A 26921-nucleotide genomic window follows, 5' to 3' on the forward strand; every position below is an offset into this window, starting at 1 on the left:
TCCCTGTAAAGCAGGTTTGAATAATTTCAAGGAAAAATTGTTCCGGGGCCGGGTATCGATCCCGGGACCCTTCGCTTAGCGCTCTTCGACTGAGCTACCCCAGGAACTATACACGACACTATTCAAGTCACACAAGTATTTGTGTGCACTCGTAGTTGAGTTCTGGCATCTTGTCAGCTCATTTGAGTCGTGTGGATACAGAGAAAAAATTGTGACGGTGTCGTGTATAGTTCCTGGGGTAGCTCAGTCGGAAGAGCGTTCGCCCGCTAAGCGAAGGGTCCCGGGATCGATACCCGGCCCCGGAACAATTTTTTCTTGAAATAATTCAATGTTCTGTTATGTTGGAAATGATGTCGGGGTCTGTTGAAACCGAAATTCCTTCCGGAGTTATTAAAGCCAAACAAGCTGAAGATAAGTTGTTGCCAATTAAATATGTATAAGTAAACAAACGACATATTTTTTTGGCCCTAGGGCCTATAAAAGTTTTTTTTAGGCCCTCAAAAGGTATAATGAACTGTATTACATATAGGTCTATCGAATCCATGGTGAAATTTAACAAATGGATTAGTGCACCACAAAGTATTTTAGTTCCAGTATCACGTTATAACACGGGAGTTTTGTATCATTCTTTTCATGAACAAAAGAAATCAGATTCTCTCTTAGCTACTGAATAAACAAAATGCCGTTTACTGCAAGACAACGAACTAAGTGCATGAGCTGCGCTTCTAAGTTCCAAAAAGAATTTTAGACGACTATCAGCAGAGATGCTATTGCACACACAACTTGTCAACATTATCTAAAACTTTACCCAGTGCAGAAGGGAGAGGTGGAAAGCATACCCGCCAGCAGCCACGGATGCACGCCAGTACAATGTCTTATCAGCAGGTAAGAGACGCTAGCCCGAGGGTGCACTGTGTTGATGACCGCTGCTCTACCCCTACTGCAGACGTCTCAATAGGGCCTCCTCGAAGCACTTCCTCCTCTCTCTATTTTTTTAAATGTAAAAGTGGAACAAGATGCGGGAGCAGTTCGTGTATCTCCGGATGACGTCATTGACCGCGACGTTTGAATAAACATCTGCAACCGCTACGATGTTGTGTCCATCTCCGAGGAAAGGATGTCCTTATTACCGCTAATGTATGAAGAAATAAAAGCTTTCATAGGGAAAGTGAAACTGTGGGAGTCGAAAGTTTCAGTGGGTAAATGTTACCACTTTATTAATCTAAAATTGTTACCCAATTTGAATCAAGACCAGTGTAACAAATATAATGAAGTACTGAAGGACTTGAAAAACGAATTTGAGACCAGATTTAAGATTGTTTGTGAATTTCTAAGATGTTTTGGTTATTTTTAATCATTGAAAACATCACGAACTATATTATTAACTGTTATTGTAATTAATATATTAATATTGACGTATCATAAAAATACGTACTTTAACAACCAACACGTTTAACTGTAATTTTATTATTATTATTTAATTGAATTTTATTTCATTTAATATAGTATAAACTTAAAGAAAAAGAGAGATACCAAAAACCATTTACTAGAAATGAAGTATTGTTGTTTTGTCAACTGTCCGAAGACAGGTCTGAACCTCATAAGTGATACCAACAAGGCACCACTTATGAGGCAACTAGGCCAGAAGATAATGAAATAAGTTGGCCAGTTCCTTGTGCTTAAATAATTACGTAACATGTATGGTTCTTCATGCTTCAGATGTCTTATTTTTACTCATTGATATATATCACTAGAAAATAAATTTTTTATTATTATTATTATTATTATTACTGCAAACTACTTAAGAAATTTTATTCCTTCCGAAAATAACCGTCTATTGTGACAGTACAACTCAAAAGTGCAACTGTGTGGCATTTCTCCCGCGACACTTACAACTTAGCTCGCTTATGCTTGTAACATGAATCAGCGATCGGCTATCTTCGGGTATTGCACTTATCTCTTCTGCTGACTACGCTATCTACATTTGCTCTCTGTAACAACTTTCATGCGTTGGCCTTGAGACGCCTGCCCTACTGCATTGAACGTGTTTAGACATTACAGGATTTGCAGAAATTGATCACATTTGCTCTTCATATCACAGCTGCAACAGGAAAAACACGTGACACTGCATTCCAACATGAAGGTGCATCATCTTACTGAGGAAAAGTTCGTGATTTGAATGATGTTAAGACATCAACTGGTGCGGTTGTGGTGGGTCATTACGCGGCCTTCAAATTCTCCAAACTTGACACTACCCAATTTATTTGTTTGAAATTTTGTGAAGGAAGACGTCTATGCAAAGCAGCCAAGGGATATTACCTCAAAGTAAAAATTTCTATCAGCTTTTGAAAAATTACAGAGATGTAAGGACACACATGGGAGAGATTAGTCTCTTGGTGTGAATTGTATTGTATTATAGAATGGTGGCAGGGCGAGGTCTAATGTAGTTAAAACTCAAAACTCACATCTATCTGAATGTATCTACAGATTACTGAAAAAATAAATAGTAACTGTTCTCATGTTACATTGTTTTTATTATATATCTTCCCAAACAGATCACCCTGTAGATCACTTATGGCATATTTTAACTTTTTCTGCATGTGTTTCGCTGTTTGCTCAGTGTACAGAAGAAAAACGATAAGTGCAAATCAGCTCACTACTTGTGTAGTATATAATTATACTTTTCTCGTTTTTTTTAAATCCCTCCTATAATTACTACAGGTGTTTTCTTTTACCTCATTATTTAAAAATTCTTTAGTTTAGCCGTATTTATAATTTCTATTTACAGTCCACTTCTGTACCTCTGACATAACTTGTGTTGGGCAAGTCTGTGGTCCAGGTAAAAGCCCATTCACAATGAAAATTAAACATAACCGTAACATAAACACAGAAGTTTGCGCCCAGGCTACCAAATGGGATCATTCACAATGATTCACATAAGCATTGACATAAACATTACCGTAAGATGTTAACATGAAAGTTTGCAAACTCCAAACTTTCATGCTTATGCTTACTGTACGTGATTTGCAAACAGAACACAATCGTGGAGCGCTGAAATATACGACAGAATATGAGGAAATGGCGTCGTTATGTTTCCATGGTTACCAAGTATGTTTGCTGTTATGTTTATGTTCCCATTGTGAATGATGGTATGATTTCTTGATTTTACCGTAACGTTTATATTCTTAAGTTAACGCTTACATTATGTTTAATTTTCATTGTGAATGAGCCTTAACACAGGTGATTTTTCCGGGAGCTCCAGTTTCCCTGTAGTATCCCAACAAAATTATCATTATTTCACCTTGATGCAGGTGTAGCATAGACCAGCCTCCTACAGCGCACCCTGGGCAACGACTCTGTTGGTAAATTGGTCTACAGAACTGAGCTTCATATGGGTGAATGATAAAGCCAAGTACCCCCAACATTAGAAAAAAAAAAATCTATGGACATACGCCTAGCAAATGCATGTGGAAAAAGTCTCTCACCTACATTCTACTGTGAACCAAGCTTTCATCGTGTCCCATGGCTATGCACTAAATATTCTGGATATGTGGGATCAACTTTCATGACCACAAAATTTAACATTTAGATTCAACAATAAGGGTGTCATGATATCTGTACAGAAACATTTATGGACAGCCAGTTTAACCGGAATTGTTTCTTCAGAATTAGTTATTTAGCTATTTCAGAGCTCAAATGGGAATACTTTCCATGCATTTAAAAATAAGATAAAAAGGTTACGTTACTGATATTTAAAATCCATAAATCGGTACTGATCTACAGTTGATAACTGACAGCTATACACTACAATAATTGTTGAATCTGATACTCTTGTCAAGCATAGTTTAAAAATATTAATTAGATCTAGAAAACATCGTTGTTATTATTATTATTATTATTATTATTATTATTATTATGGCACACACAAAATAGATTGTACTGTCACATTTGGGGAAACTACAGTAGAACCTCTATTATCCGTAGTAAAGAAGGGGATGGACTGAACTGTTAATCGAAAAAATTGGATAGGCTAATCGGTACCATGAAATATTTTCATAAATTAAGTGAACAATTTCTTCCATGGTCTTGTCTTTAACACCCTATGAAGTGAATCAGAAGTTCACTCATTTAAGTCTGGTTGTCAACGACGGATTTTTAAGGGGGCAAGTTAACTTCTTGTAATGGCTCTCAGCAGAAAGATAGAAATTGTTGAGGTTAATGTTATGTTTTATTTAACGACGCTCGCAACTGCAGAGGTTATATCAGCGTCGCCAGATGTGCCGGAATTTTGTCCCGCAGGAGTTCTTTTACATGCCAGTAAATCTACTGACATGAGCCTGTCCATTTAAGCACGCTTACAGTACCTGGCCACATTATTATAATCACTCACTTTTTTACTACACTTTCTCACTTTCGTCGACGAACAAACATTGCTTTGTCAATCAAACACTGAAAGGCTGATTCATTGGAGAAGCAAATCTGTATGCAATTTCTTAATATTAACCAGTAATGAACTATTTCATACTTAAAGACAAAATTTAGAGTTTTTATCAGTTTCTTTGACAATTTTCAGGTTTGCTTCTCTGATTAATCACCCTTTCAGTGTTTGATGGACAAAGCAATGTTTTTTCGTCGACGAAAGGGAGAAAATTTTGCTCCTGGATGCCTGGTTAACACAGTTAAACACCCAATATCAGTCATGATATGGTCTGTGACATCAGGCAAAGGTTCAGGACGACTCTACATTGTTCAGGGAACAATGAAACAAGATCAATATATCCAGGTATTGGAAAACAAGCTTATCCCTCAGCGGAACAAATGGTTCCCAAATGGGGAGAAATATATTTTTATGCAAGACGGTGCACCTTGCCACACTGCTAGGAGAGGCAAAACGTTTCTGGCTTCCAAAAACATTCCACATTTGCCATGGCCAGGAAACTCACCGGAATTGAATCCCATTGAGAATGTCTGGGCACTCGTAAAAAGAGAGGTGGCAAAAGAATTTATTACTACCAGAGTTCGACTTATTGAAAGGCTGATACATGTTTGGAATCACAATGAGAGGATCCAGGAAATAATACAGAAGTGTATTGTAAGCATGCCAAAGAGAATTGAAGCTGTAATTAAAGCCAAAGGAGGCCGAACGAAATACTGAAATTTCTGTAAAAATGAGGTGTGGTTGGTTACTTATCAATATTTCTTGAATTAACATTGTTATAATTGTAATTTTCATGCCATAGTCGTCAACAGATTCTGCAGTCCGGCTGTTAATATTATGAGACTTGAATGTAATATGGAGTTCCTGTGGATAGGTTACAAGCCTGTCGCACAGTAGTCCAGTGGTAGGGCTGCTACCTTAATAGCCTTCTGGACAGGCGTTTATATGGCATTTCCTCCATATGTGTTGGAACAGTTATACCGCTGTGACTCGGTCCCCAGAGCCTCGTCTGTTTAGGAACAGGTTGCACCACGTGAAGGTGAGGTTGGGAATTAGGTAGGAGAGGTGATAGATGGAATGAACTATGTCGAAAGGATGGATCGCACTAGATGGCCTAAACAGATTCTTACTTATGTACCAAGTGGAAAGAGGAAATTGGGAAGACCACGCAAGCACTGGCATGAGACCATAACAGATCCTGTAGGGTCTAATACGTGAGCGATATGATGATGATAATTGTAATTTTACTTAATATTGTTTACAAATTAAATATGTAATGTGAATTCTGCTTAAGAAAGGAAACCAGAGTTCAAATGTGGAAGTAATATGTAAAGTATAGTAAAAATGTGAGTGATTATAATAATGTGGCCAGGTACTGTAAATGCACTCGACCTGGCTCGGGATCGAACCCGCAACCTTGGGCATAGAAGGCCAATAGTAGAAGTCTCATGTTGTAGATTTACATACTTTATACACTTTATCCGGGATTTTTATTAAATCGCGCACAGTTGTAACACCAATCTCGTATTCTGATGCAAGATGAGCAACAGTTTCTCTTTTCCCAAAGTGCTGAATTATTTGCACTTTTTTTCGATACTTAGCACAACTAGTTTTATTTTGATACTCATGCAATACATTTTATATACAGTAGAAGTTGTACAGTATGGAAACTCGAACAGTAGACTATACTGTGTAAGGGTAAAGGCTTGTAATAACATTCTCTAGGAAAAAAATACGTACTAATATAACGTACAGTAGTACTACATATTTTTTTTACTGGAAGCAAGTAAAGAGATAGGTTTGGAAGTAAATCCCGAAAAGACAAAGTATATGATTATGTCTCGTGACCAGAATATTTACGAAATGGAAATATAAAAATTGGAAATTTATCTTTTGAAGAGGTAGAGAAGTTCAAATATCTTGGAGCAACAGTAACAAATATGAATGATACTCGGGAGGAAATGAAACACAGAATAAATATGGGAAATGCCTGTTATTATTCAGTTGAGAAGTTTTTATCATCCAGTCTGCTGTCAAAAAATCTGAAAGTTAGAATTTATAAAAGTTATATTACCGGTTGTTCTTTATGGTTGTGAAACTTGGACTCTCACTTTGAGAGAGGAACATAGGTTAAGGGTGTTTGAGAATAAGGTGCTTAGGAAAATATTTGGGGCTAAGAGGGATGAAGTTACAGGAGAATGGAGAAAGTTACACAACACAGAACTGCACGCATCGTATTCTTCACCTGACATAATTAGGAACATTAAATCCAGACGTTTGAGATGGGCAGGGCATGTAGCACGTATGGGCGAATCCAGAAATGCATATAGAATGTTAGTTGGGAGGCCGGAGGGAAAAAGGCTTTTAGGGAGGCCGAGACGTAGATGGGAAGATAATGTTAAAATGGATTTGAGTGAGGTGGGATATGATAGAGAATGGATTAATCTTGCTCAGGATAGGGACCGCTGGCGGGCTTATGTGAAGGCGGCAATGAACCTCTGGGTTCTTTAAAAGCCAGTAAGTAAGTACTACATATTTCGGTAGCAAAAAAAGGCGCAAGAGAAAGACAGTCAGATAATCCATCAATCGTTTAGGATAACAGATAATCGGAGTTCTACTGTAGTAGTTTCTTTTGAGATTCCATGTAAACAATTTATTACCTCCTTCCCTTACAAAAGCATTAGTGTTCAAAACACATGAGGCAAGGGAAGTTTTGGGTTCAGTGATTCCACAGCAGGCCTTCAACTTTGACGTCTTAGTAAGCATTCATACACATCAGCAATCACCAATGTTTTTCACAATTTGTGTATTCAATTTTCCATAACTACCTTCATCAGATACATACTTTACTACAAACAAAAATTCAAATATACAAGATATATATTATTTATATTTATAAAACACTTTTGCTGTGAGAGTAGTGCCAATTCTATAACGAAAATAGACAGTAAAATTCACAATACATCGGTGTGAACGTATGTATGTTTCGTGTTATACTGGGACCTAGAATAAAAAAATATAGGTAAATGAATTATGCCAAAGCTAGAATTCAAAATAGAACATGAATATTTCCATGAAAAATGCATTCAGAAACAAGATTGACCATTTTAAGTAGCAAAATACCACTGCTATATAAAACATAAGATAAATATTGCAACTTTTTTCTTTTTTTTTGTTTTTCTTTTATTCCATTGAACAAACATTCCATATTTTGAAAAATCATAAGAATAGAAATTCCTATTAACAGCCATATACACATTTATTCTTCTGTTGTCGATTTTTAAATATAGATCCATCAAAGGATTACAATTATTTATTAAAGCTCCCTTCCTATGGACAAGGGAGCTGTGGTCTTTGGTTGCCCAGGCAACAAATATAATTTATTTTCTAACAATTATATTCACTACTATAGGGCCAGGATAGGTCCTCTATCCCATTATATGGCTCACTACTCACAGTGTATACAGAAGGCAGTAAACGCATAACCCACTCGATCTAATGAACAAGATTATAACAGTAAAATATATAATACACACACATGTTCGTTGGTCTTGCTTGGTGCTCGCATGTAATCCAGCTTGGACTCCAGCAGAATTTACCTTTTTTTCAACCCAGCATGCCCAGTATTTGTACAGTGAAGAAGAGGCAACATTTTATTTGTAAGAACATAGAAAAGATATGTGACAACATAGCTATGTTCCGTAAGAATGCAATTTCTAATTTTAGAACTCAATATTGAAAACTGTACTTTGAAGAATTAGAAGGTCTTAAAAGTGGTCAACTCAAATTCAAGGAGTTTTCATAAAATGGCGGATGTAATGCAGAATAATTATTAAATCAAATTGTTTCCGGATTTGAAAATATACCTGCAATCTATATACATCACATCAAGGAAAATTTACTAGTGATTACTGTTAAATAATTCAGGTTTCTACGTGAACTCAATAACAAATTCATGATATCAAAATATGAAAATAAAATATTTTCAAAATGCCACTTCTGAAACAATTTCAATTTTGAAACGCAAATTAAAGGATATTAGCATGATTGACTCACAATTCAGGTTTCTACGCAAACTCAATAACAAATTCACGATATCAAAATTCGAAAATAAAATATTTTCAAAATGCCACTTCTGAAACAATTTCAATTTTGAAACCCAAATTAAAGGATATTAGCATGATTGACTCACAATTCAGGTTTCTACGCAAACTCAATAACAAATTCACGATATCAAAATTCGAAAATAAAATATTTTCAAAATGCCACTTCTGAAACAATTTCAATTTTGAAACGCAAATTAAAGGATATTAGCATGATTGACTCACAATTCAGGTTTCTACGCAAACTCAATAACAAATTCACGATATCAAAATTCGAAAATAAAATATTTTCAAAATGCCACTTCTGAAACAATTTCAATTTTGAAACGCAAATTAAAGGATATTAGCATGATTGACTCACAATTCAGGTTTCTACGCAAACTCAATAACAAATTCACGATATCAAAATTCGAAAATAAAATATTTTCAAAATGCCACTTCTGAAACAATTTCAATTTTGAAACCCAAATTAAAGGATATTAGCATGATTGATTCATAATTCAGGTTTCTACGCAAACTCAATAACAAATTCACGATATCAAAATTCGAAAATAAAATATTTTCAAAATGCCACTTCTGAAACAATTTCAATTTTGAAACCCAAATTAAAGGATATTAGCATGATTGATTCATAATTCAGGTTTCTACGCAAACTCAATAACAAATTCACGATATCAAAATTCGAAAATAAAATATTTTCAAAATGCCACTTCTGAAACAATTTCAATTTTGAGACCCAAATTAAAGGATATTAGCATGACTGACTCACTATGTGGAACAGCAACAGGAATGAATTCTTTTTGTAGGCAAAATTATCTCTAATCTAGCACTATACTAATAAATCAAAAGTTCTCACACAGTAATGAACACACACACTAATTAAGAGATCAAATATCTCTCCAAAACTAAGAAAATTGAAGTAACTATCAAATTAAATATACTACGTTCAAATTCTGTCTTTCAAAATCCAATCCATTCCTCCTATCAACCATTTTACAAACATGAATTTCATAACCTTTAAAGTGCTCCAAAGTGTAAGAGTTAGACCATTGCAGGAGAATGTTTGGTTTCCCACATAAATTAACTTTCACTTCTTTGCACTTGAGGTAGATGATGTAAGAATTATTGTTTTAATGGTGGCAAATTCGTTAATATACAAATATAAACTTCACATGTAATGCCAGTGTGGCACTATGAAGTTATTCGTCACTCAACGAAATTCTAAATCTTAAAATTCTAGACCAATTTTAACTCAACATCTGTAATTCTATAGCATTTCCAGTATGCTAAGGAAAAGACAAAGCTTTATACTATAAATTTATAACTCGTATAAAGTGAAATAAATTAGAGGCAGACAGAAATAGATCCTACGCATTCAATATGTAATCAATCTACAATACTGGCATGCTAAAAGAAATTACACCTAAAGTCAGTTTTGAAATAAAGATAAATTAAGAAATGTAACGCATATTATAAAGTCGAGGTTAGTTACTTAATTTCGTCATGCTCATGTAACAAACACACTGACAACAACAACAGGCTAAAGATCCTACAAACAATTTTGAAAGTCACTATAGCAAAGTACAGAAAATTCCTCCCCCAGCGAGCTAAATTAATAAACAAATTTCAGTTTTGAACTATCTTTTGAAAGACTTTCTACTTCTTCAAGACGAATAAGCTTCCAAATTTTATATATATGCATACACATTTGTATATACATTTAAATTTCCTTAAATTAGACATGGAAAGACATTAGTTACACACTAATCTAATAAATAGTCACTTGAAAAATATGATAATTACAAGACTACTATATATTTTTGCCAAAAACAATTAAGTCATTATATTATTATAAAAATATAACAAGTATTTTGTATCTTTATTAATGGCTTATATTGCTTTCGTGAAACTACAAAAAAAATACTATTAGATATTAATTTAAAATAATATCAAAGCTTCTCTATGCTTTTACATACAAGATGGAAATATAAAATGTGCCAAATCTTTTTAATATCTAATGACAACGAGCCAATTGGCCGAAGAAAATTGGAACAGAATGCTGGAGTATGTGGTCACGTACACTCACATTCTAAGAAGTGGGTTATGTGTTTGTGATTCTGCTTCAAAATGGGAATCGAGACAAAATATTAGAATGAAAGAAAAATTTGCATTCTCATCATTAGACTACGTCTATCATACCATTATTCAACAGTATAATGTGGGTCTTTAGTGTGTAAATTTGTTACATTTCATCAGACACCATGAATAAAGAAGCTAATGTTATCACTAATTTATGTTTTAGAGAGCCGTGAGAGCTCCGGCAAATGTAAAATAAGAATTTTCACCGATCAGCACCTGCTCACAGTACGGAAACCAATGTCGAGTTTCAATTCATACGTAACACAACTTCATACTTTTCGTAGATTCAAAATGTAGGCGACACAGACAGACATTAATAAACAATGGCCATAAAAATGCGAGTTGCCAAGGTATCTTGGATCAAAATGTGTACCTTACTGTTATAGAGGAAGGGAAGGGTGGGCGACATTCATTCTAGAAGAGATACAAAGCAAGACAGTGGCGAACTCACAAGGCGAAAGAAGACAGCTTGGAGTGGACAATTCTGCACCAACCCACCCAAGTTACTATGATAAAATGTAATACTGCTGCCCAGTGGACAAAATGCAATCCCCATTCAAATCAGGATTCATTATGATTATTGTCTCCTCATCCTGCATTGCAAATTCTATAGAAACTACACGAAAGAATGCAACTTCTTATTCGAGAAACGTCATAAGTTACATAGACATCAGAAGCCTGGTGATCTGCAGTAACCACATACCACTTCTGCACCAAGAGAAATTAATCCCTAAAAATAACAATTAGAAACTCATTCAGAACACTTGACATACATTGTGCATCATAAAGGTATGGCGTACGCTTCTCTCTAATTTAGTACATGATTGTTGACAAGAGGAACAAGCTCGTATTTGAAGAAAATATTATAAAATTAAATTCTTTATACATGATTCCCCAAATTTGAGATTCTCTTTGTCATCAATAACATAACACTTCGAATAAATAACCTCCATTCGTAACAGAACTATAAACAAATTATCACATTATATCATCTCGCAAAAATTAATGATCATTAGACCTCGGATTTTAGGTAAAAACTATTTTGTTCCTCATGATATATACAAAAGAAAAGTTTTATATATACGAATTATGAAAATATATGTTCGAAAATGGTGGTCCTATACAACCTAAAAATACCTAATTTCACGTTAGAAACTATTTTTACCTAATTATACATTTTCCAATTTCTACAGTTGGTAATATGGAAACGCTGTGTAATTCTGTATGCCAGTCAGCTAAAAAACTTCTGCAGGACCCAACAACTGCCCGGGATATTGCATTCATCAAATCACATTATGTATTTCTGGTCCCCATTATTAATGCTCTAGAGTCTTCAAGCAAACCGGTCTACACGCAACTGGGATTGATAGAAGAGGTGACAGAAAAAAATCAACTTGGTTCCTGGTTATGTTGGTGAAAAAGTTTCTGAGAAACTCAAATCAGTGCTTCAAAAAAACCCAGGATTGACAGTTCTCTGCACAGTTGCTGACATCTTGGCTGGCAAAACACCTGAACATGAATGTGCTGTTCCCTTGCATCTAATACCAACATTTAAATATGCTCTGGTGTCGTCAGTTGATGTGGAACGCTCATTTTCGGCATATAAGATGGTGTTATCTGAGAAGCGATGCAGTTTCTCAATGGAAAACTTAGAAAAGGTGTTAGTTGTTTACCCTGGCTCTAATTATGGACATGTACAATGAAATAATGTCAAATGTTTCGGCTAATTTGTAATGGGAAATGAAATATTTTTTGTTCACCTATTTTTGTAATTTTAGAACCTATTTTGATTTGTGATAGAACCTATTTTAGGTACCTAATTTTAGATTTTTAGGACCTAAAAGTCCGAGGTGTAATGATCATACAATCATGCCAATGCAATGAGAGTTAATTTAAGAATGACTATAATGATACTAAAAGTATTTTTTTACATCAGCAAGGAAGAACTTTTTCAAAGATATCCCTCTTAGTGCTTATGATGAAGCATCACAAAAAGTTGCGTGTTACAGAAAATTTAAAAGCGGAAAGTATTTATATATCTCATGTGTAAACAGAGAAATGTTGGACAAGCAGGTAATGAAATACGTGTGGAATAGTACAATGAAAAAAGTAGTTCCAAAAATATCTACAAAAATACTGACAAATTTGAGCAAATACAAATTACTTCAAATTGTGAACTATAAAAATTTCAAAAGACATTTCGTTAAATTGAAAATTGCTGTTGAATTTCAAATGCAAGTTTGAATTTTTAGTACATATAATGAACCATTTGCTTCTCGACAGACAAACCGAACACAGAGAAAAAAATGCTTAAAAAAAACTGCAAGAGTTTGAAAGAACATTTCATTTAACTAATGGGACAAAATAAACTTTCAAAAAGATTCTTCTCATATGCTGAAGAATTAATAACAATAGAAAGAAAGATGAATCAATCTTAATAATTAATACATACAAGATGATCACCAGCAGAAGACAGCTCCAACTTCGTATGGTCTCCAAAACGATGGGACCAGTTGTTCTTACATTACCAGAGTTTTCACAATGTTAACATGATCATATATTTTGTTGGTCTCATTACTACGATAGTTGTCTTTCAGATCACATTCCGAAAACTATACTGACGACAGTCTGGGGAAAATATACGAGCACAGAAAAATTTAAGTGCTCATATGATGTTGCATATCTTCATGCTTAACATAATTTTTTTTCCAACCCACTGAAATATATCCCACCCAGTACTTTTCAAGTTCTTCCAACAGCTTCATATAAAATATTACCCTAGACTCTTTAGAAACAAAGACGATTTTATTTTTACAGCTGACTGACAGAAGCAATGCTTCTAAATTACATGCTATTCCATCTCCATTTCATGTTTACAAATGCTTTATACAATTGTGATACCTGTACCTGCAGCAATGATTTCTTGCAAATGTAATCTACAAAGCAAAACACAGCCCAAATGTCAATGTCGTTCGCTAAATGTGGTATAACGGGTCAAAAAGAGAGAAGGAAAAGTGGGGGGAGCAGGAAGAAGGCAGATTTAAGGAACGGCAAAAGTAAAACTAAATCGGAAATATTCTTCCACTCTGCTATATGCAAATATTGATATATAAATATGTACAACTCATCCCCTAACTATTCTCCTTTAACTCTGCAGGGAAAAATCATATATAACAGTGACGCACACCTAACTTTTCTGCATGCTGCTATCAAATCCTGTACAAGTTCATTTTTAGCCTTCTATAGCTATTCAACAATGTACTTTCTACATACCCTGGTGAGTCAGTTACCTTCAACACCCTCGTAAGACACCATCTGCTTTCACTCTACCATGACTGCAAAGCTACACCACGCTTAAAGAGGATCTACACAAAAAAAGTTCGATCTATGACACAAACTTAATGTCAAATAAAAAAGGAAACAAATATATATATATACCATACAAGTCTTATCATGTTTCAATGATATTTATGAAAAGAATGTATCATTCTGTTATCAACATGGAGTAATTGCCCGATTACTATGGCACGGCATTCTCCAAGATGCTGGTCACATGAGTGTTCAATACATTTGTCCAGTAAATTAAATTTTCGTAATCAGATCGTAGTGAAGTCTTGCTTGCTAACAGCCTCACAGACCACAGCAAGCAAACAGCTCACTTCTGAGTCTAGAGATCAATCAACTGGGCAAATCTGAACAAACACACTAAATTCCATCAATGAAGCGATCAACGCAGAAACAGACACACCCCATAATAAACATCTGAGCAGCCATTATTATCTGTTTCAACATTTCTTAAATAGAACTATTAATATCATATAGTTATTTCACTTGACATCCTATATTTGCAATGTCAAGTCATGTTTCTCTTTATATACCCATGTTAATTGGGTACGTTGGGTTAACCCAAGAAAGATTCATTATGGAGGAAAAGGACACAGCGGGAAGTGGGGCAAGGAAGGGTTACACTCAATTTACAACAATACGTTTGATCAATCCATCCATCAAAGGGAAGAAGTCTACAGCGCAGACTAGAACTGGTCTGCCAAGAGTTCACAAACTTCTTGCGACACACTCTCTTTGCTTGATCGAACTGTCAGTCTGTACATCTGTAAAACACAAACAAAAACATAAAGTTACTAACGTCATTCCTAATGCCAGAAAAATAATGCATAAAAAACTGAGTCACATATAAGCACTACAAAATCAGAAAAAAAGATTACCTGACATAGAAATGGAAACGTACAGTATTATATCAGAGTTAACCAGAGGTGACAGACAGAGATAAATAGTTTTTCCAATATACTTCACCGCTCATCTCCCATGGTGCACTGAGAGCAATACTATGGCAGCAAAATGATCTACAGTTGAGTATAAGGGTACAGTACATCAGTTATTCATAGATTTCAAAAAGGCATATGACTCTGTTAAGAGGGAAGTATTATATGATATTCTTATTGAATTTGGTATTCCCAAGAAACTCACTGAAACATACAGCAGAGTCCATATAGGTCAGTTTCTATCTGATGCTTTTCCAATTCACTGCGGGCTAAAGCAGGGAGATGCACTATCACCTTTACTTTTTAACTTTGCTCTAGAATATGCCATTAGGAAAGTTCAGGATAACAGAAAGGGTTTGGAATTGAACGGGTTACATCAGCTTCTTGTTTATGCGGATGACGTGAATATGTTAGGAGAAAATACACAAACAATTAGGGAAAACACAGAAATTTTACTTGAAGCAAGTAAAGCGATCGGTTTGGAAGTAAATCCCGAAAAACCAAAGTATATGATTATGTCTCGTGACCAGAATATTGTACGAAATGGAAATACAAAAATTGGAGATTTATCCTTCGAAGAGGTGGAAAAATTCAAATATCTTGGAGCAACAGTAACAAATATAAATGACACTTGGGAGGAAATTAAACGCAGAATAAATATGGGAAATGCGTGTTATTATTCGGTTGAGAAGCTCTTATCATCCAGTCTGCTGTCCAAAAATCTGAAAGTTAGAATTTATAAAACAGTTATATTACCGGTTCTTCTGTATGGTTGTGAAACTTGGACTCTCACTCTGAGAGAGGAACATAGGTTAAGGGTGTTTGAGAATAAGGTGCTTAGGAAAATATTTGGGGCTAAGCAGGATGAAGTTACAGGAGAATGGAGAAAGTTACACAACACAGAACTGCACGCATTGTATTCTTCACCTGACATAATTAGGAACATTAAATCCAGACGTTTGAGATGGGCAGGGCATGTAGCACGTATGGGCGAATCCAGAAATGCATATAGAGTGTTAGTTGGGAGACCGGAGAGAAAAAGACCTTTAGGGAGGCCGAGACGTAGATGGGAGGATAATATTAAAATGGATTTGAGGGAGGTGGGGTATGATGATAGAGACTGGATTAATCTTGCACAGGATAGGAACCGCTGACGGGCTTATGTGAGGGCGGCAATGAACCTTCGGGTTCCTTAAAAGCCATTTGTAAGTAAGTAAGTAAAATACCACATTTTTATGAACGACTGTAGTCTAATATGTTTACATTTCGATTGAACGCTATTTTTAACTGTAGTCTTGATTTAATTTAATGACACTTTTTGTTTTATTTTTATTTTAGTAGTTATTTTACGACGCTTTATCAACAGATTAGGTTATTTAGCATCTGAATGAGATAAAGGTGATAATGCCAGTGAAATGAGTCCGGGGTCCAGCACCGAAAGTTACCCAGCATTTGCTCATATTGGGTTGAGGGAAAACCCGAAAAAACCTCAACCAGGTAACTTGCCCCGACCAGGAATCGAACCCGGGCCACCTTGTTTCGCAGCCAACTTTTAACAAGTGCGCGTTTTTAAATAAACCAAAAGAATTTACCAATAAATTACAGATGAAAGAGTGGCACAACATAAGTCAATGTCAATCAATGTTCTGACATCAATCCAGATTTGTTGACCGTAAGTTCCAGTTCTGATACTGCAAGTGAGGATGAATGTGATGTATAGCTAGAGTTAAGAGTGTCTTTATAACCTGTCTTGAAAATATAATTTTAATCTCGATTGGTTTATAACACAGTGCATCTTATATTCACCAGTAATTTTTTCTCTGTACTGTAAGGTAAAAATAACTGGGGTGCGTATTATATTTGATTATGTACTATATTCGAGTAAATACAGTACTTGTCCAACCAGTCTCACAATCTACTTTAATGTGCATGTGAATAAAAACCATTATATCAGAATACGTTGGGTGACCAGGTAGCTCATGAGTAGCGCAACTGACTACAGATTGGAAGGTCCTGGGTTCAATCACGGGTGGTGACAGGATTTTTCTCATTGCCAAAACTTCCAGAATGGCCCCAAGATTCACTTAGCCTCCTATCAAATTGAGTACCGGGTTTTTCCCAGAAGTAGAAGGCCGTCAGAGCGTGGTGTCGACCACACCACCTCATCCTAGTGCTGAGGTAATGAAGCATGGAGTTCTATCTTCATGGTCCTCAAGCGTCTCCATGGCACATACAGGGGATAACTTTACTTTACTTTTTTATACCAGAACAAAAAATATAAATATTACAAGGAGAAAGACATGCCACTAATCTGACATACTGACCTGGGCTTGCTTATTAGGTTCCAGCCGCAGAAGGCAGCCTACAGCTTGGGTCCGCGTATGGATGATACCAGCACACACAAAGTTGTCCGGATTTGGATCAATCCCATCCAATAGCTGCATACCAAATCCAAGGAGTTTGGTGCGAACTGCATTAAGGTCCATAGGTTGCGTTGCCTTGAAAATCTTCTGGGATCGCTGCTGGTTCCTGGTAATTATACAATACAACAACTAACATCATTACAACATTATCGCCACAAGAGCAATTCTGTATTTTTAATCCGTATGTAACATTTTTCTACTTTACTGATGCAAAGACATGATAAACACGAGAATATTCTATGTCCTTACTCATACAGTTAGTGGGCTATTCCATCTCAAATCAACCGAAATATAGAGAAAATTGACCTTGCAATTTTTAAATACAATGAAACTTTTTCTGTCCGTTGGCAACTGTGATACAATGCTTTGTGCAAAGTTTGAGGCATTAGAACTTCATAGTGTTTAAATTTAAAATATTTAAATTTATCGTTTTTCATAAAATTAGCAACTTTAAACTGTTGTGGCTCCGAAACCCTTTCACCCAATGATCAAAATCATGGTTTATTTTGATGCTGAAAAGTTAAAGTTTATATTGACATATAAACAGTTTTTCTTACTTTTTATGGAAATGGAGAAATTTAGATTTTTCTTCATTAAGACGCCTTTGCCCACGAAAAAATATTTTTAAAATATATGGTTAGATTCCACATTGAAAGTACAAATAAACACATATTTTTTACTGGTGCAACGTTGATAAGAAAGTATTGAAAATATCAAATAAAGAAAATAAATAGTATGCGCGTGAGCTAACCAGCTGACTGTGAGGTGGGAGCTAGTTGAGGGATGCAAGCCCAGGAGACATAAACACGTGTTGTTTCGTCTAGTAGCGCATAGCTGGGCTAGCTTTATCACAGGTTTTAATAAACACAGGAGTAAAACGACGCCAAACGCTCGCTTATCTTCATCTCTCAGCCAGTGCGTGCGGTACTGAGCCGTTCAAGTCCAGGCATGTGTAAATAATTTAATACCCTCGAAACTTATTGCCGTGACACTAAGCAAACAATGCCGAATCCTTCTTAATAATGCAAGGTTTTTTCTCAATATTTTTTTTACATTTTTACAAATGGGCAATAAGCCTAAAAGTAAGTAAAATCAAGATTATCTCTCTCTGTATACAATAAAAATAAGGATTACTTCTTATCATAACCTACCAAATGTCAACTTCAAAATGAGGTCCCATTCAATGTTCTGCAGTAAATGGTTCCAGAGTTCTGAGCGCTGAAAGAGGCTTGTTTTTCTAAAATACGCTAAATATGTCGCTCAAGAACACGAAAACCATTTGACTTTCGATAGTATATTTTTGCAAATGCACTCTCTTCAGCACCTTTATAAATAGGGAAAAAATTAGGGTATAAAAAAATGCGAGGTTTTTTACTGATCGATTTCATATGGAATAGCCCTAGTATAGGCAGATAATTTTTTTATAATTATTATCTATCTGTTGTGCGCAGTTTGAAATAAGGTTTCGAAATGTACTTAACAGTTCCCTTGTAGGACTACAGAACATTCCTATGTCAAAGAACATTCCTTTGTCAAGTGGAGGCAAAGATCCAGCAAATTAAATTTCGCAATTGGACATATTCCAAGGTTACACTGTGATGTTATTTTACTTCAAGGGCCCTTGTGATAGCCCACTCTCTCATGAATGTGGAAATACTACAAGGCATGTCTACACACTCACTCGTCTCTATGCTTTGTTTGTAAATGACAAAACCTAGTACTTACCCTCCCAAGTTCTTCCACCGTGCAAAAAATGATTCCCCATTCATTTCAGTTGGCTCGAAGAACTTGTTAATTGTAAGAGGCAACTTGATAGTTAATTTCTGGGGCACATTATTATAAATAAATGTGATGATCATACTAGGAGTATCTGCAAAACAAATACATTTTGGGTCAAAACATTTTCATGTTCAGCAGAATTTTATTGGGTGCAATAAAATCACTTCATTCTTGGGACTAGCACCAATGAAGAAAATTAAGTCAGTTAAGATATCTTCCTTTTCAAACAGTCTCATTTTTTAATTAAAACATCATTTAAAAATGGAATTTAATATCCTCACTGAGACCGAAAGAGACCCTACAATCTTGTGTTATCTTCACTAACAAATACATTTCATATAAATTTGAACATATGCAGAGTTTAAGAAACTCATCACAACAAACTTCACAATAAGACAATCTAATAGTGCTACCCTGTATATCATATTTATTCATAAAAGTATTTAAAAATAGGCTTAAGAATTTTACTAATAGACGGTAGTATATTATGCAGACTATTTAAAGGGTGTAATTGATGTTTTGTTACTTGAAGTGTTGTATCAGTGAAGAAGTGTGTTGTGTCAGTGAAGTTTTATAGTTTCTAGTGGTAGAGCAAAGTATCTGAGCAGTGAAATGTTTTTGAAGTATTACTGAAATTAGGATAGTATCAGTGAAATATGTCATAGTACCAGTGCAGTGAGTGAGTTGTCAGCGAAATGAGTGTAGTGCTGAAAGGTACTTGTGCAGATATGAACATATCATAATCGTGGGTCTTAGTTCGAACTTAGGGTTAAGATACAAATTAGATTTACTTTAAATGTTATCTTAAGTGATCGTGCTTCATTTAATTTAGGATTCTCCTTGTTAATTTTATTATTACTATTGTTATTATTTATTATTATTAGTATTATTAATTGTATTTATTATTAACTGTCATTATTGAGTGCAATTAGTTACCACTGCCACCAGGTATTTACCCATTTGCAATGTGAATAAATACATACGCACGCACATATGTACGTACATACATACATATACAATCAGCAGGGACTGAGATCTTGCAAAACATCTCTCTCTCTCTGAAAGTAATCCGGCATCTGTAACTATAGATTCTTCACTCGATCTCATATTTTATTAGGATATGTACAGTATACCTGTGCAGTCAGCTGTGTTCTAATCTGGATCCAATGTAGCAAAGAGAAAATGATGCAGAATGCCTTGGTCGAAAAATGTCAGTTTGTTTCTGTTTTCCAGTTGTAACAGTGAGAACCTATTCTGTGTTTCCTTTTAGTGTTTTCTATCTATTATTTTAGAACACTGTTCACGTGTGGTGTGACATGATAAATTGTACTTAAAAAAAGAACTATTATTACCATGTACAACATGTGTTCCGTCTGTTACCAAAATTGTGATGTTCTTCATTACATTTTATGAAATAAAATGATAAAGAATTTAAAGCACTACAGTAGATCCTCGTTAATTTGAAATTGAATAAACCAAACACGCAGTTAAATCAAACGAACTGTTCAATCCCAGCTGAATTATTAAGAGAGAAATCCACTGCTTAACACCGAATTTAGGACAAGCCGAACTGACTCTCTTTCAGTCCCTTGGGATTCGAATTAGCGAGAGTCTCCTGTAATATTGATTAGAAGTAGTTGCCAATTTACTATAAATTTGTTTGAGAGACCATTACTTGCTCTCATTCATTTGACAATTCACTTGATTCACTCATCTTTGAAATTCAATACATAAATTGTGTGTACTGAAATGTTTTTCCCAATTGAAGAGTCCACTGCAAGAATGATGGATGTCATTTGGAAAACATTTTTCAGGAGAAGTAATTGAAAGTTTGAAATGCTTAGCGCTCAAAGCTTAACTGTGATTTTCCGATCATTACTGGACAGTGACTATCAGTGTTTTTTTGGGGTTATTTTACGACGCTGTATCAACATCTAGGTTATTTAGCGTCTGAATGAAATGAAGGTGATAATGCCGGTGAAATGAGTCCGGGGTCCAGCACCGAAAGTTACCCAGCATTTGCTCGTATTGGGTTGAGGGAAAACCCCGGAAAAAACCTCAACCAGGTAACACTATCAGTGTTAATGCCATATAACTCTGTATGTACATTCTATATGTCTTAAGTTTGGCATTGACAGTCCTGGTTCATTTTCGACAAGAAAGTGACATCCATCATTCTTGCAGTGGACTCTTCAATTATGATTCTCAGAAGCGCACAGTTTCTGCTTATGACAACAAGTTTCACATGATATAAAAATTGTAACAGAAGCTAGAACTTCTCTTAGTGACAAAGCACATTTTGTTTCCAATTACCTAGAAAACACTGTAATAAACAAAAAGGAACCATAGACCTTAACAACAGCAGAATGTTGTATTATAAGATTAAAATAATTAAAATTAACAACAAAAACACTTTAAAGATCTTGCTATGCTTACCAACAAAATCCTCAACGCACTCTGCATTGACCATCTGCTGAATCTGAGCTCCTGCCTCCAGAACAGGTTCCACAGGCTTTACTTGGATGTTAAGCTTTGATGACAATTCATCAGGGCAAGAAATACTAGGCAGGAAGTTCTGCAATACATACCGATCAACACGAATTACTCAAAACATAAAATTACTATTTAATGCTTTATCTAACTATTCTTATTCACCTGCATCTTCTGTCATTTAATAGCACTGAGATTATACAAAGATCTGCTTTGCAATATTCTTAATCATAGGAAATCAAACATTATGTCTACAAACAAGTAGTCGACCCGAAATGATGCCATTGTAAAAATGTAGTTGCACACTATATAAACAAGTATTGACATTACCTGTAGCGCAAAAGATGTTTTATTACCGTAGAAGAGCCCAAGTCTTCCCAAGTTTTGTCGAAACTCTGACTTAACTCCAATTTGTATAAGGTCATTTTCAAACAGGACTCCATTGTTTTTACAAATGAACCTACAAACAAAACATGGATTAATATTCCCTTTTCATAACTTCACAGAACAAATAATCGAAGATTCGCTGTATATCAATCCTTTTCCTTACCAGGTATGGGGGTTAACTTGAGAATATTGACCGAAACACATAAATGTAATTGTCTCCCTTATTCTCCTCGCATTTTCCCTGTTCTCCTTGTATCCCCATTGTTCTGCTTGTGTTCCTCCTATTTTCCTTATTTCCTTTCCCCCTTAGCTATCCTCTACCCCTTGTTCTTCTTGTGTTCTCCTTTCCCCCTCTGTCTACCCCTTGTCCTCCTTATATTCCCCTTGTTTTTATAAATTCTCCTTATTCTCTTTGTGTACCCCTTATTGTCCTCCTCCTTCTCTTTGCTTTCTTCTCTTTACATTCCTCTTAATCTACCTGCATTCTCCCAAATCTTCTCGTTTTCCACTTGTTCTCCTGACCTTTCTTTGTTTTTCTTGACTTCCCGTATCTTTGAATTCTCCTTGCACCATCTACTCGTATTTCTACGTAAAGTTATGAAACAAAATAAAGCTATGCACCTACCAACAGGTGAAGATCTGTAGTGATCTGTATTATTGACAAACTACGAGTAAACAAAGCTATGTACTTATCAACAAGGAATAGCATCTATAGAAGTGATCTGTATTATTGACAAACTACGAGTAAACAAAGCTATGTACCTATCAACAAGGAATAGCATCTATAGAAGTGATCTGTATTATTGACAAACTACGAGTAAACAAAGCTATGTACCTATCAACAAGGAATAGCATCTATAGAAGTGATCTGTATTATTGACAAACTACGAGTAAACAAAGCTATGTACCTATCAACAGGGAATAGCATCTATAGAAGTGATCTGTATTATTGACAAACTACGAGTAAACAAAGCTATGTACCTATCAACAGGGAATAGCATCTATAGAAGTGATCTGTATTATTGACAAACTACGAGTAAACAAAGCTATGTACCTATCAACAGGGAATAGCATCTATAGAAGTGATCTGTATTATTGACAAACTACGAGTAAACAAAGCTATGTACCTATCAACAGGGAATAGCATCTATAGAAGTGATCTGTATTATTGACAAACTACGAGTAAACAAAGCTATGTACCTATCAACAAGGAATAGCATCTATAGAAGTGATCTGTATTATTGACAAACTACGAGTAAACAAAGCTATGTACCTATCAACAAGGAATAGCATCTATAGAAGTGATCTGTATTATTGACAAACTACGAGTAAACAAAGCTATGTACCTATCAACAGGGAATAGCATCTATAGAAGTGATCTGTATTATTGACAAACTACGAGTAAACAAAGCTATGTACCTTTCAACAGGGAATAGCATCTATAGACGTGATCTGTATTATTGACAAACTACGAGTAAACAAAGCTATGTACCTATCAACAGGGAGTAGCATCTATAGAAGTGATCTGTATTATTGACAAACTACGAGTAAACAAAGCAGCTATGTACCTATCAACAGGGAATAGCATCTATAGAAGTGATCTGTATTATTGACAAACTACGAGTAAACAAAGCTATGTACCTTTCAACAGGGAATAGCATCTATAGAAGTGATCTGTATTATTGACAAACTACGAGTAAACAAAGCTATGTACCTATCAACAGGGAATAGCATCTATAGAAGTGATCTGTATTATTGACAAACTACGAGTAAACAAAGCTATGTACCTATCAACAGGGAATAGCATCTACAGAAGTGATCTGTATTATTGACAAACTACGAGTAAACAAAGCTATGTACCTATCAACAGGGAATAGTATTGACAAACTACGAGTAAACAAAGCTATGTACCTTTCAACAGGGAATAGCATCTATAGAAGTGATCTGTATTATTGACAAACTACGAGTAAACAAAGCTATGTACCTATCAACAGGGAATAGCATCTATAGAAGTGATCTGTATTATTGACAAACTACGAGTAAACAAAGCAGCTATGTACCTATCAACAGGGAATAGCATCTATTGAAGTGATCTGTATTATTGACAAACTACGAGTAAACAAAGCTATGTACCTATCAACAGGGAACAGCATCTATAGAAGTGATCTGTATTATTGACAAACTACGAGTAAACAAAGCTATGTACCTTTCAACAGGGAATAGCATCTATAGAAGTGACCTGTATTATTGACAAACCACGAGTAAACAAAGCAGCTATGTACCTATCAACAGGGAATAGCATCTATAGAAGTGATCTGTATTATTGACAAACTACGAGTAAACAAAGCTATGTACCTTTCAACAGGGAATAGCATCTATAGAAGTGATCTGTATTATTGACAAACTACGAGTAAACAAAGCAGCTATGTACCTATCAACAGGGAACAGCATCTATAGAAGTGATCTGTATTATTGACAAACTACGAGTAAACAAAGCTATGTACCTATCAACAGGGAATAGCATCTATAGAAGTGATCTGTATTATTGACAAACTACGAGTAAACAAAGCTATGTACCTTTCAACAGGGAATAGCATCTATAGAAGTGATCTGTATTATTGATAAACTACGAGTAATGATACCTGTCGATTTTTTTTACTTCATATTACCTACGTAGTAGACACTTTGAAAGCACACGTTCTCTTTAATTAAAGACTGTCTTGTAATTTGATTTTATACACTAATTAATGTCTCACAAATATATTTTTTTTCTATAAAATTACTACAGTAGAATTCCTCGTATCCGGCAACTGTGGGACAAAGCCAGTGCCGGATAACTGATTTTGCCGGATAACTGGAAAATACATTTATAGATTACGCAAAGACACACTGTATTGCACAAACATTTTTTTCCATGTTGAAATTTAGCAATTTTCATATAAATCATTAAAAATAAAGTTCTGAAATACATACAATATTTATTTTTAGTACTGAATATAGTAATGTACATTCATCAGTTCATAATTATTGTAATACAGCAATATATAATAGCGTAAAAAATACTAAAAGTTTTTGTAACCTTATGACAATTTTAAATGGCAGTCGTGAGTCATGTGACATGAAGAGCAGTGTAGCCAACATCACAACTATAAAGACTATGAAGTAGTGCTTGATGATTTGAGCATAAGAACATTTCGCTTGTGTTTCACAGAATCCATTGTGCAACAGCAGCACTTAGTGATACTAGCCATGATACTATCCATCACTCGAATGAAATTTTTACGTGCTGTAGGAACAGAGAATTTCACACTTTAGTATTTAGACTCATCCAACACCCCTTCGAAATGGGAGAGTTCAAGTGTTAAATTGAAAGATATTGTCTCTATGCATTATTTGCAAGGTCCAAGTAACAAGTACCGATGCTACCCTCTACTCCAGAGACATAACAGTTTTTTTTTTTGGTCTATTTTTTCACACGTGAACAGTGTAAAGAGTAAACAATATGCAGCACCTGCAAACTACGAAAACAACTCACATCTTCGTCAGACTCTTCTCTTTCGCATGAATGACTTTTTTTTGATCTAGCCAAAAGTGCCGTTGTTTTGGTATTGCTGGTTATTTGGGTGCCGGATACAAAGGATTTTACTGTATATGGAGTATTTCACTTCATTTCTTTCGTTAATCTGAATCTTTAATTTAACATTGTAAAGTAAAATTTCAATGAATTCTAACGGGAAATTAATTGTAACAATACAAGATAACTACAGTCCCAGGTGAAATCGAAACTGTATTTCTTTTAAAACTATTCTACAGCAGTTTCACGAACAAAAAAGACATAATCAACTCACTTCTTTGCATTGTATGTACTTTGTGCAGGGGCAAGATTGTTGATGTTGTTTGTGTTTTGTGACCCACTGTAGATATCCCCAAACACATCTAATAGAACACCTGTGTTGCTTGTAGCTGCAGGCTGTGATGCCGGCGGCGTTGATAAACCAAGCAAGTCTGTTGATGCACTATTCACAGCTGGGGCCTGCGAGAAAAACAATTTCACACAATTAAACCAATCTATGTTCCCTCTGCACATAGATACAGTCACGCACAGAGAACATCTTTAATGCGAAACAAAAAACTAAAACTCTGAGTACAAGCAAAGAATAATACAGTATATCAATTAAATATACCTGTGCAGGAGGCTGCTCATTTTGATGATTTGTTGTAGGAGCAGGACTCTTTCCTTCACGAATCTCATTTTCTGGTACTCTTCCTGGCTTCTTTTTCTTTAGAACGGCCAAAATGGATGACTCTCGTTCAGGGAATGCTGGCATTTCTTCCAACACTGTCGCCTAAATGTTAAATATGATTAATTTCTTGTATTTATTTTTCTAAGACCCAGTTCTACGAACACAGAATAAAGTCCTGTTAAATTAATTCCATGGTTATACCACAGTCTAGTATATACAGTCACGAAGCTCAATACGTAGTAAATATGCATCCATAGATAGTTGCTGACCACTAGGATCGCTAATACCGCCTCATTACAGACAATGCGAAATAGTACCGGCACAGTCTATTGTTCCTAGCACTCTCAACTCAAGCTTCGTGACTGATAATAATAATAGTAAACTGCCCCCCATTGAGGGTAGCCCTTACGGACTCAGTATATCCTCAAAAAAAATTATTATACATATGTAAACATAGATATTAAATTTTAAAGAAGGGAAACAAAGAAAAGGGCGTGAAAAATTACAATTGCTATTAATGTGGCAACATGTGATTAATTAGGATTTGGCAGGATTTTTTTAACACAATTATCACAATGTCATCCCTCAGAGATGTTGGCAGAGCAAACTGCCGTCGAATCTAGAGAATAAATTATAAA

The 26921-nt window shown here is 35.2% G+C and overlaps 1 protein-coding gene and 1 non-coding gene across 2 annotated transcripts in view; one reads left to right on the plus strand and one right to left on the minus strand.

Moving 5' to 3' along the window:
• The first annotated feature begins 231 nt into the window (after nucleotides 1-231).
• TRNAS-GCU (transfer RNA serine (anticodon GCU)) lies at nucleotides 232-305 on the plus strand. Its single transcript has one exon. It is a non-coding gene; the product is annotated as a tRNA-Ser (tRNA).
• Nucleotides 306-13664: 13359 nt separating this feature from the next.
• Nucleotides 13665-26921, minus strand: part of AP-2alpha (adaptor protein complex 2, subunit alpha) — a 102128-nt gene continuing 88871 nt past the window's right edge. Inside the window, exons 13-19 of the mRNA XM_069823080.1 lie at nucleotides 26224-26385; nucleotides 25888-26072; nucleotides 21983-22112; nucleotides 21599-21737; nucleotides 19109-19253; nucleotides 17285-17489; nucleotides 13665-14789 (exon numbers count right to left, since the gene is read on the minus strand). Of these exons, the coding sequence (XP_069679181.1) occupies nucleotides 14712-14789; nucleotides 17285-17489; nucleotides 19109-19253; nucleotides 21599-21737; nucleotides 21983-22112; nucleotides 25888-26072; nucleotides 26224-26385 (1044 nt within the window). The 3' untranslated portion in view covers nucleotides 13665-14711. The remainder of the gene's footprint in view (nucleotides 14790-17284; nucleotides 17490-19108; nucleotides 19254-21598; nucleotides 21738-21982; nucleotides 22113-25887; nucleotides 26073-26223; nucleotides 26386-26921) is intronic.

Source organism: Periplaneta americana, chromosome 4, assembly GCF_040183065.1.
Source record: "Periplaneta americana isolate PAMFEO1 chromosome 4, P.americana_PAMFEO1_priV1, whole genome shotgun sequence".
Classification (NCBI taxonomy): domain Eukaryota; kingdom Metazoa; phylum Arthropoda; class Insecta; order Blattodea; family Blattidae; genus Periplaneta; species Periplaneta americana.